The sequence below is a fragment of the Stylophora pistillata genome, chromosome 1, assembly GCF_964205215.1.
Source record: "Stylophora pistillata chromosome 1, jaStyPist1.2, whole genome shotgun sequence".
Taxonomy (NCBI): domain Eukaryota; kingdom Metazoa; phylum Cnidaria; class Anthozoa; order Scleractinia; family Pocilloporidae; genus Stylophora; species Stylophora pistillata.
In genome coordinates, this window is record NC_142519.1 from 9,824,991 (window position 1) to 9,837,679 (window position 12,689).

Sequence of the window (12,689 nt, forward strand, 5' to 3'; positions counted from 1 at the left end):
ATTAGTATATCATTTATACAGTGGCTTAAGCTATAATAAAACATATTCGAATAAAAGCGTCAACTACTGCAAAAGAATACATGAGTTTTTACCCTTTATCCGATTGTCCGCAACAGACACATGTCTGTATTGGAGACCTGTTTAAAGTCATCTCGCACGAGGCTTTAAATCACCAACCGGTTGTTTTTTTTTTTTTTTTTATCAATTCCTACCATTTGCTTCTATATTCAATGGTGGTATCAGCCATCGACATATTGTAACCTTCTCCAAGATTTTCCAACTGCTATCGATCAGGCCGACCACACATTTCTTGCAGATGTTTTGTGAACTAGGATTGCTGGCTTTGGCTGACTTACCAGTTGTAAAATTAAATTCATAACCGATGAAATTGTTTTACTTTCTCCTCTCACGCGTGTAATGATTACCTGTATACCAAACAAATGAGGCCAACAAAACCTGTATCATTTGTCCGTTACACATTTGTCTCTTGAAGTTGCATGCCAACCAATGAATTTATTGCATTTGTCTCGACAACATTCGCATGCGCAGAACGCTCGAGGATACAGGCAGCTTTGTTTGTTTTGTTTTTTCTAATACGCTCTTTACCTGTCGTAGCTTTGTCGATGATCAACAACAGAACTACATTATCTTGTTTCAGAGAAAAATCACGAAACAAATCTCAAAGTACGATGTTTACTCCCATATGATCAGCGATCATAGCAGACAACATCATTGAATCAGTTGAGTTGAAATCAATTCTCTGAAACAAAATTTTAATTTGTGAGCTACTCTGCCTCTCAAAAATTGGACTACACAAACTTTTCTTTTCTTTGTTACTAGATGTTTACAAAACCCTTCGTGATCATAATTAAAATTTCTTGACCTACCAAACTCATTTCATAGTAAAGTGATCATTGCAATATTTTCGTTGTCATGTTCATGTCGGCTGTGAACTAGGTTTTGTAATTATTTTGGAAAAGTGGATGGCTAAAAGAGTAAAAAGGGATCTGTTTCGTCTGTTGCTTGTAAAAGGGGGAAAATATGTCAAAAGGTTTACTGAAATTAATAGCAACTTGTCATTAGCCCTGAAAACATCGTCGCACAAAAAAATGGTTCGTCCTGGACCAAGTTTGCAAACAAGCATTCTTTATCAGTTCTTGGCCAGCTATACTCTTACAGTACTTTTCAAAACTATTTGGGTGTAAATCTCATTTGATAAAGCCAGTTTCTTGATGGAGCCTAAATGAACTTAATTTAAAAATCACAAACAAATGGCTGTTTGAAATATTCATTCGCGCAGAGAAACCGTTTAATTTATAGAGAAAAACAACTCCTTCGAGTGAAAAAAAGCGGTGCTAAGCAGGTTATATCTCTCCGAGTCAATGATATCAATTTCTTTCAGTTTCATTTGCTAACTACAAATCTTGTGTTGCTCTCTTTACCTGAGAGGATTTTTTTCAGCCAACCTCCTTTTTTTCTCGAGTGTTCAATGGAAGTAAAATATCGAATTGAGGCTTCTTTGGAAGGTTTCAGTTTGGTGCAGGATGCAGATGTTTCAAATACAGCTACTTCCACGTAAATACTATTCCGAGAGATATTTTGGCTTGAAAAGCCGGAGCACAAGCGAAAGACGATCATTCAGTACCGCAGCAAAATCATTGCTGAAAAAACTGATAGAAGAATTATGTGCAAGGACGTAAACATGATACAAGAACCGGTTAGAAATTAAAAATTTTCAACACTCACAGGAGCAGAAGGCTGATCCTCATTGCGGGATGGACGAACAACGTGTCCCAGTTCACGATTCTCGATTCTTATCAATAGATCGATTCTTACAAATATTAATTTATTGTTTCTGAAGTCACAGTTCATTGATGACATTACAGTTTGACCACTGTAACCAGAAATAAGACCAAATACTTTAACAAAAACAAACAATTGTTGCTTGATAGGTTAGATTCCAGGAATAATTCCCGTTCCGGTAATAAAATTCTAAGTAACAAAAACAAAAACAAAAAAGAAAAGAAAAAAAAAATAATTGAACAAATTATTCCTTAGGGGAAAGTGCGTAGAAATAATTTTCAAGAGCCTGAGCCATAACAGGGTGCAGATGATGAAAAGCGAGGAATTAGTCTCTCATTTGGATGTTTTTTTTTAGTAAAGGCCGTGGATTTAAAGATATTTTGCTGGAAATGCAGGTAATGACAGTCTTTCGACCAGGAAAATTTCGCACTATCCATTGTAGAATGCAAAATCAAGGCCATTATTTTCCTTCCAAACCATTACACCATAGACGGAAATTATTCAAAATACCGCACCATCAAACCCAAACTTTGACTGGTTAAAAATGTATTTGCAAGTTATTGTTTTAAATTTTCTTCCATCCTAGTTCATCATGACACGTTTACAACCGGACTTTTCACTGATTTGGCTTCACGACGTCAGGCAAACAAGCGTTCACACAAGTACAACAAAGTAGCAAGTCAAAACGTGCGACATTGAAATCACAATTTTGCAAACTGTACCCCAAAAAGACCATCTCATTGATCACATCTCTTATTTATGTCAAAAATTCAAGTTACCTCACTAACTCACACTTAAAGACAAACTATTTTCCTCAACGAATTTTAATCACCTCAAGGAATACGAATTAGAACTGGAATTACACGGCAATTTCAATAAAATTGTGTCTTTCCTATCACATTCAAACGGTTACTTAAAATAACCCAAGAAACGCGATAAAAGAAATCTCAGTTTCAGCTGAGAAACTAGAATTTCCTCAACAATGTTTTGGATTTTTAGATTTCGTTTAAGTCTAAAAAAACTACAAAAGAGGATGCGTATCGGTTATCTCGTCGATAGATTGACCGTCGGTCGTGAGGCTTGTCCATCGTGCTTCAAAACTGGGGGGCTAGAGGTAGACAAGGTTGCCATGGTTCTTCCCGAAGATAACATCACGTTTATCCTTCCATAAAACACGCGCAAGAGGGCAGTCATAGACAAATCGAGAATCTCAGTGTGTGGGGTAAAGGGAGGGATGGGCGGTTAGGTAGAGGTTGAGGAGCTAATGCCATATCCAGAGACTAGAGAAGTGCCACTTTATTACAGCTTTAGCAATTCAGATACGCCCTAGAGAACAAGTGTGACTTCTAAAGAAAATAACACAAAAAGTATATCCCACGTCGAATATTAAATATGAAGTTCGATGCAACATTCAGTATTTTTTCCTAGTTTTTCAATTGATTTCCATTCATTTGTACGCTGTCACGGTGGAACCCCTAGACTTCTTCATGTGTCAGTAGTTTACTTTCGACATGTCTCGTAGTTTGCCAAGAACCAATCGCAGGTGTCTTTGATAGCTGAAAAATGGTAAAAAAAAAAGCATTGATCTGATTGCAAATTCTCCCCAATAGCTTATAGACATTTCCTTGTAAATTAGTTACAAGAATTTAGTGCTGGATCCAGAAAACTCTCCACCTGATTAGCTTGAGTATTCTCACTACCTTTTTGCTGGATAGTTTATGGATATTGTAGGGAGAAGTTAGTTGTCAATCACTTCTGAGTTAAAGGGTTTAACTTGGTACAAAGACCATTCTCACAGTGACTGTTATATTACGAAATTTCATTGAAAGCAACAAAGTTTACGGGGCATGGTGTAAGTAATGACAAATTATTACCTATCCTGGGATCGGTAAACTTGAAGTCTGGCAAGTATTTTCGCAGTTTTGCATTGCTTGCAGTCTTCTTGAACTGGCCATCGGATTTGCTGGTGTCGTACTTAGCAAGAGTCAAGAATAAGTCTTCATTGAACCTTTAATTTTCCTTTAATCTTACTAAGACACTTGCTATCTACCAGACCACTGTATAAAATCACTCCAGGGCTTCTCTATTTGTAACATAATACCAGGGAATCTTTGGAAAAACACTTAAAGGAAAAGGCTTTCTCCTTGTCACTTTTGATAATGTTTGAGGGGCATTAAGTTACCACAGTCAACTATCTATTTACAGAAATTGACAGTGAACTTATGCACACGAAAGTTATAGCTAGAACTCTTGCAAAGGATACTTCAACTTTTCCTTCAAAACCCATTCCTTCCACAACCAGTTCTGCAGCCTCCTTTATTGACAGTTCATCCTCTTCTCCCACTAACACAATCAAACATCAAACACATGAGTTTAACTGAGACAGTTAAAATTTTTAAAGCAATGAAACTAGTACCATTTATCACCCCTATAATAATTCCTTTCTGTTGTACCATTCAAGCCACAAAGGAAATACTTGTGTCATATCCCATCATAAAAGTGCTGTTCCTTGAATTAAACTACCATCTATTTGTTCATTATGGAGTAAAGTTCAGGAAAATAGCTCAATTAAAACACTTATCACAAACTAACCTGACAAAATAATAGGATCAACTTCATCATATTCTCTCAGCACCCAGATCATTAACCTAGCCAGATCCTAGAGAAAGTCAAGAAAGAGTTATATCAGGTCAAATCTTCTACTCAAGGCCTCCATCAAAAGAATCTTTAGTCAAAACGTGTTATGAAGAATAAATTGACACATTTATTTTTTCACTCACCTTGGAATAAATAAACTGTCTCCGTGGTGAACCAGTTCCCCACACTACAAGGGGCTTGCCTTCTTCTACACCACACAGTGAAGAAAATAGAAAAAAAATTGGCACCTTAACATGTACCCCCAGATAAACATATCATAAGAAATCTTCTGTTCTTTTACTACTTTTTATTTTTCTTGTACAACAGAAATCCTGACACCATTGAGGGGCAAACTTAAAACCAGAAAACCAGGCACAAAATCAAATCCACAACTGTTTGAAATATAATTTTAATCTCAGGTGCAAATAGCTTTTCTTTGAGATGCTACATAAAACATTTTAGGAACAGTGTTTCCTAGGACATGCCTTTCTACAAATTTGAAAACGTACAAAATGGATGACTTTCTTCTGAGATGAGGGGTTGTGAAGAATGGAGGAATGCAGTGTCAGCAAAGACAGTGTTAGTAAAATTAAAATGGCAAGTTCTCTACTTTAACATACAATAGACCCATGGGACAATTTGGCATATTAACTTACTTTGTGCCAAGTAAACTTTGTGAATAAGTCCAGGTAAAACATGGGAGTCCTCCAGATTAAAGTTATCATACTTTCCATAAACATTGGTGGGAACAACAGAAGTGAATGAGCATCCGCCTGGATACTGTTGCTGATATGCTCTATAAAAAATGACACATTTATCAAATTATATTTTGGTACTCTGTATGACCTTTCAAAACTCAAAAAATAAATTGGAGGAAACTTTGTTCACAAAAACTCCCATCGTTCTGCAATCTAATCCAGGGATACCTGGTGTTCCATTTTATCACTGGGGCTGAATTACGGTTATGGATCCTGGAGTGAAGGAGGAGAGGGAGCTCAAGCAGAAAATTAGGGGTTGAGGAGTGATGGGTGATGGCTGGGGTTGAAGGCAAACACAGGTGGAACTACCAAAAGGTACATGTACCCTGGGAGAGAGTTTGCACACAATTAGTATAGCTTTGTTCCAGTTCTCTTGCAGCATAACCTTGCAATTGCACTCATACACATTTACCCCTAATTACCTGCTGTTCAAGCCATTGTAAAACCCTCCCATGACTGACCGTAGAATACAAAAACACTTGCAGTAAAATAAGTAAATTTTCAACAAACCTGTTTTGCACATCAATCATACGCTTGGAGTATGCATAACCAAAGTTAGAAGAGTGAGGTGGGCCATTGTGAACCATTGTTTCGTCAATAGGATATGTTGTCTTGTCTGGGAAAATGCACGTTGAAAGACAAGATACGCACTTTTTCACCTACAATTTAGCCAAAAACAAGATCACTATACTAGTCTCATGAACAAAAGGGTCAAAAATGATATCAAAACATAAATGAAATTATTGAACATTCCATAGGAAATTTTCTTCAACACAAGACCTGATTCTTAATTCACCTCTCTGGCTGCTTTACATTTCCTTGTAAATTAGTTACAAGAATTTGGTGTTATCAAATAACAACTTTAACCTGATAAGTTTGGGTATTCTCATTACCTGTTTGTTAAATAACATATAAATATTACAGGGAGAAGTTACATGTTAAGCACTCTTGGGAGCTAAAGGGTTAACTAAACACAATGGGATGGATTTCCACTTGATCAACTTAAAAATAAAAGTCACCTGACATGACACCCACCTTACTTAGATGACAGCTGTAAAGAACATTGTCATTGATAAGTGTATTCATCCTCTGAAAAAAAAAAGTGAACTCGAGAATGAAATTAAGACAATTTATGTACACTTATAGTGTACACCTTGTATTCAAATGCCAGAAACTACAGTTACACATAATGGCCATAATTCCAGTTCACTCATCTGGTTGCTAACCTAGCTGAGCTTATTTGATTCATTTCTCTTCTCCATTATTCATAGCTATTACAAAATGGTACAAGAGGCAGTCAAGGACTGCATGCAGCTACAACTTAATACGCTTAAACGTGAATAATGTTGATTATTATCATGGTGAAAGCAGTGCAGTGAATATCATAAATGGTCTAAATAAGCACAAGGTATCTAACAAATGCTCCTAGTGAGGTAAAAAAATTGTATCAGACACACTCCTCTAATAAACGCCCCATGTCTCCTAAGTGCCTTCCCTTTTGTTTCTGAATTGCAACAGGCAATCTCATTGACTGCAATGGTCAAGCGTCATTTTCCCACAGGTTTTACAGTATCCTGCAAGTATCTTTGTGATGCCATGCAATGACAAATCACTTCAATCTCATGTGACAGCTTACGGTGGCCAATTTACAATTTCAACCAAGTTGATATAACCAAATTACCTTGTTACCCCCACCGACGCAGCACCACAGTTTCTTTAGAAACTTTCAACCTTTATTCATTTGTCTATGGTTAAGCCTCATAAGACTCATTTGCATAAGTAAGAGTATGGTGGAAGGACTCCCTTGAAAAAATTAATATATTATTATTTGCAGCCTCAGCTGCTGCTATTTTCCTTCCATTTTCCTTGCCTTCAGACTTCTTTTTCTGCTCCTTTTTCTGCTCTGACTTTAATTACAAAAACTCTTTTAAGATTAATTTGCTGATAAAATTAATATGTAGAGGCACTGGCCTGAGGTGAAAAGAGAGAAAGACCAAAATGCTTCCTTTTCGTTTTTACTACAAAAAGTGGTGCAAATGAAAATGTTCATGGTATATGAATTCAAAGGAAAAATATTAAGGTTGGCATACCCAGAAATCCAGATTGTACTTGAGGTTCTTAAAAAGTCCGCCTACCAGAGCTGCTAAGTGAATCACATGAGTTGGCTTGTACTTGTCAAATATTGCTTTGGTTGCTGTAGCATCACTAAGAAATTAAAAACATTTAATCTGTGAGCTTTGAACTGAAAGTTCCTTTCATGCTAGCTGCCGGTTTCAGTGTCGAAAAACTAATGCTGCTACATGACTGTCTGGTCTATATTAAGGAAGTGTTCATGTTTTGGGATCTCCTGGATTTCTCAAGAATTTTTCCTACAAGATGGATAAGAAATAAGTTAAGTTCAATGAAATTCAGAAAACTTTCTTTTCAATTCCTTGGACTTAGAGTATTTTCAATGATAGTAGACATACACTATGTACACTGAATCAATCAGAGGACAAGGAGAGGGCCAAAAATTTTCAGCTGTCAGTTTAAAATGGAAAACACAATTCATACAAATTTAAAAAAATCCCAAACCTAACTTTTCAGATACATGAAGTTTAACTTTATCTCACCAAAGGTCGCCATCTTTAGAAGACAAAAAAAACCAAGTTTCATCTGATCTTTTTGCTTCTGTTGCTACAACTTCTTCCAGAGCTTTCCCAACAAGGCCAGTGCCACCGGTCACAAGAATTCTTTTTGTTTCAGCCATTTTGAGTGATACTGTGCTTCAAGAGAGGGTTAAAAAAGACTATGTCAACAAAATATATCACTGGCATCTTTACGAATTTACAACAATTTGATCGTTATGAAATACTATGATTTTCAGTTAAGTGAGGTGTAACAAAAGTTGGACAACCATGTTTGATGTTAAAATTGTGACATTGTCGCAAGTAACTTGGCTCAGTTTCCAGTCACTGTGACAATGTCACTTTTGACCTCTTCTGGCAGGCTTTCATGTGTGACCATTGGCAATGTATGGCTCTTAGAATTACCGGTAAGTTACCTTTGGAAACAAGAAAGGTTGCCCAGGACAACACTGTCTTTTACAACCAAAACCCTGTCACCAAACTTTTACCACACCTCACTCAACCAATAAAAAATTAAATGCATACCAGTGCATTTCATGTTTTATAGGTAGGAGTGATTTTCTGAAAGATTCCAGTTTTGATAAGCCATAGATGAGTCTAATTTGAAAACCTCTCTAAACCTTGTAAAGAATAAGGATGGTACAGTTTGGTAAATTTTGAGCTTAGTAAAGAGGTATAGAAAGATATTTTTTCATCTAGTCATAGGCATGGGACAAAGAAAAAATTCTGAGTCCCCCTTATAAAAACATGATGTTATCAACATTGCTTAATCCTAGCAGTATGCAGGATGCATGTCAAATATGAACTTGGTAATGGGCCTTGCTCACCACAGAGGCTCTGTGGCTCAGTGGTAGAGCATCAGAGCGCGGAATCCAAAGGTCTGAGGCTTGATTCCTCATGGGGACTCAGAATTTATTTTTTGTCCCATGCTCGTGGCTAGATAAAAAAACATCTTTCTATACTTTCTAAACAATCATTACAAATGCCAGTAATCATAGACCACCAAAGGCACAACCAGTTTAAGTGATATTTTTGGTTATCATATTCTAAACTAAATATTCAACAATCAACACCAACTCATAGATCCGTAATCCATATCATTAAAAACTTTGCTTTGATCTAGAAAATACCGTTATGTTTCCCATTAATTGCTCACTTTACACAAAGAGTGCAGTGTACATTGAATACAATACATTGAAAAATTAGTAAAACTGTAGGATTGGGATAATTGCAAAACTAAGACACTGCCATCCATGTATTCTATCTAATATTTATTAATCTATAATTTTTCCCTACACACCATTCCACCATTTAGTAGTCAAGAGCTTAATTTCTACCTCCACTCTTTTTGTATTATAAAAATTTATCTGAATTGATGCTTGATTTTAACAATGCTACAGCAGCTGTAAATATAGAGTGCTATATGAAGTCCATCTGCGAAAACATCTGCCACATATAAAGAGGACAGTGTGAGTTGAAAAACTTATGCACTAGACAGTTACTCTCTGGGGCTCACACTTGAAACTATAGCAACATTAGATCAGGACTAAAATGGTAAAATTTTTGAAAAGTTGAAAAGCCACCTGTTTTTCTTTTTTCTTTTTACCTTGTACAATTGCTGAAATTAAGGTGGCTCGTACCAGTTTCTTCGCACGGGGAACAGATAACTCTTGCGTCACGCGCGAGAGAAACGTGCGAAAGAAGCACGAGATTAAAAGACGAAAATTTAAAACAAAGATGGTGGCGCAAGGATTTTTTTCTACTTTGTGAGAAATTTACCTAAGAGCTTGTATTTGATGTGTTGAGCGGCCACTGTGAATGCAGGAGATAGAAACTAAGATAAAGAAGACGATTTTCAGGGAAGTAAAGGTTGCTTCACTTTACATTTAAAAGAAATATTCAACCGATATGAAATCTTGCGACGGCGAAGAAAGAAGAACTCAAGTGAAGGATAATCTACCTGATCGAAGTGGGAGAAGACTTTGAAACTTCAAGGAAAATTATATGATATAGCCAGAAGTCATGTGTAGGATTTTTAAGATCAGCTCGGGAGGCTGTCTTTGACGGCTGTTTAATGATTTTCTTAGCTGTAAACGTCTGTAAACATCAGATCGTAGGTGCTCGCGCAAGCACATGCAATTGTCAGCAGTAGCTAAAACAGATCACGAGCAAATGTCGATCTTATAGAATCCAGACTTTTAAATGCGCGAGAACTCGCGTGGAAATTGCTAAACTCACGAAAGCTATTGCATGAAAACAAGTCCGGTGACCCCTTCTTTTTATTGTTCCAATATGATAATAAGTCAAAAGGAATCATCAGAGAAAAAATTATAAAATTGTACGGAAGAAAATTTGCGATGTGTAAAAATTGCCTTTTTTCTAGATTTTCTGAAATTCCGCTCGGTATAATTTTTTAAAAATCTTTGTGCATTTTCCTTTTCAAGTGCCAAAAGCAATCACTGAAAAAAATCACGGGGTCACCAGGTTAGTTTTCGAATTATTTAAGCCACAAGCTAAAAAATGCGTCTGAATACGCCTATGAAAGTGTTGCCATGGAAACTGCTAGTGACGAAATGACACCTATTTTTGGATAACCAATTATTATAATTCAACCCCAAAAGTGTTCAACTGGCCTTGGTCTGTCTTTCTGTTGTATTCTTTCAAAGTTATAAACCATCAAAAAGATGAAAACTGGTACGAGCCACCTTAAGCTGCAAACTGAATGCAATATATTCTCATGTGGCCCCTTACCTGACAGATTGGCAACATGGTTTCATAAGGGGTCGCTCGTGTGCTACCCAGTTGGTATTAACACACCATCAGTGGACAAAGGCCTTGGATGATGGACTACAGGTGGATGTCGTGTTCTTAGATTTTTCTAAGGCATTTGACAGAGTATCACATGATATACTTCTTCTGAAGTTGTGTAATTTCGGCATCTCTGGTAGCCTACTAAGATGGTGCGAGGATTACTTGACCCACAGAGAGCAAAGGGTTGTTATTGAAGGACAGAGTTCTACCTGGTCTGTTATCCCATCTGGTGTACCACAGGGCTCCCTACTAGGGCCATTATTTTTTGTAATATTCATTAGTGATTTGCCTGATGTGGTTATGCCTGGAAACATAATCGCACTGTACGCAGATGATTGTAAAACATCAAGACTGATAAACTGTACATCAGACCAACATGATTTTCAATCTGACCTGAATAATCTACACATCTGGAGTCAGCGAAATCTAATGGATTTTAATGTAAAGAAATGCAAATTGATGCGTATCACGAAAAAAAGTATGCCTTTTCGTTCTGACCTTAAGCTGAATGAGAGCTCTCTGGAAGAAACATCTGAATTCTGTGATCTTGGATTAGTTACTAGTAACAAGTTGTCCTGGAATGCTCATGTTGATAAGATATCAAGCAAGGCTAACAAGATTCTTGGCCTTATTAAAAGGACATGCAAGGGTCTGAAAGATGTTAACATGTTAAGAAGGTTGTACTGTGCTTTGGTAAGGTCCCAATTGGAATACTGTACTATTGTCTGGTCACCCTTCACGGCTAGAAACATTAATAAATTGGAAAGGATTCAGCGAAGAGCCACCAAGTTTATTCTAAAAACTGATGATGATTACAACACTCGTAAAGAAAAACTGAACCTGTTATCTCTAGAGGACAGACGCTTCTTTTTTGACGTACTATTTTTTTATAGAGTTCTTAATGGGTATATTAATATAGATATATCCTCTTATATCCAATTTTATTCACATTCGGAAAGATACTCGTTGAGGGGTAAGGACGAACTTAAATTAAAAAAGAACTACGCGAGGACTGATACTTTTAGGTTTTGCTATTTTAATAGGATTGTCCACATGTGGAATGGGCTGCCACTATCGGTCCGTCAGGCTCCAAGTGTTTCTTGTTTTAAAAGGGGTGTAAGGGATTATTTGACTGCAAGATTTGATTGATTTTAGTTTGGATTTGTTTTTTTGTTAAAGGTGGTCTGCCGTGCATGGGGATTTATCTCTTTTGCAGACCATCCTTATGGCACCTTTCTTTTTACTCTTTTGTATTATTATCTATTAATGTAAGTAAGTAAGTAAGTAAGTTATATGTGTCATTAAATTGTAATAAAAAAAAAACAAAACAAAAAAACTGTTGTATGTTTTGTGTTGGTTGGGCAACAATCATGTTGATGTACGCATATGTTCTGAATTTAGAATTTAATAAGCTTCCACCTCAATAATTTTTGATATCATGACACGAATGTTTCTAAAAAATTACCTGGTTTATCGTCACAAAGCTAGAACTTTCAGAATAAACACGTGGTATTTGTCACTGTCAACATACGCTTATGGATGGTACTTATTCAAATATTGTTTGCTTGTGTGGGCTGGGATTCTTAACTTGAATTAATCCAAGTCGTCCAAACTCACACGCCTGTTCACTTTTCCGGTATAATTTTTTTTATTAAGTTTACAAGCGTGAATAATACCGCGGCCAGGTTTACGTTGCTTTGATTTATGGAAATCATATCGTGTTCACGACTAGACAATTTTTACCTTCGCACAATCGATCTCAATAGCCTTAAATATACACGGTAAAGGAAGATCGTGTCACTTTCCCCTACTATTAGTCGTGCTTTAAGTTATGATACAAACCAGAAAGAACTAAAGCTGATCGAAATAAAACTAGGTTACATAAGGACCTACCTTTCACGAGGGAGTATTGACGTGTCGATCGAAATTTCTAGGTGACTTGCGGTGCAGAAGCGCTAGGTAACCACCCACTCCATCACTGTGTGATGGATGTCCTCCCCTGGGGTGGGATGGGTGGGTTTCCACATTTGCATTTAAACGAGCTAAAAGCTCA

The 12,689-nt window shown here is 36.7% G+C and overlaps 1 protein-coding gene across 1 annotated transcript; it reads right to left on the reverse strand.

The window, feature by feature from the left end:
• Positions 1-3,084: 3,084 nt before the first annotated feature.
• Positions 3,085-12,634, reverse strand: LOC111321960 (GDP-L-fucose synthase). Its single transcript, XM_022924979.2, has 11 exons — positions 12,530-12,634; positions 7,811-7,963; positions 7,289-7,403; positions 6,234-6,287; positions 5,709-5,857; positions 5,097-5,236; positions 4,584-4,648; positions 4,396-4,462; positions 4,067-4,146; positions 3,678-3,777; positions 3,085-3,359 (listed from the first exon to the last, which is right to left on the reverse strand). The coding sequence occupies exons 2-11, from the start codon at positions 7,945-7,947 to the stop codon at positions 3,304-3,306; spliced, it is 963 nt and encodes a 320-aa protein (XP_022780714.2). The 5' UTR covers positions 7,948-7,963; positions 12,530-12,634; the 3' UTR covers positions 3,085-3,303.
• Positions 12,635-12,689: the final 55 nt, after the last annotated feature.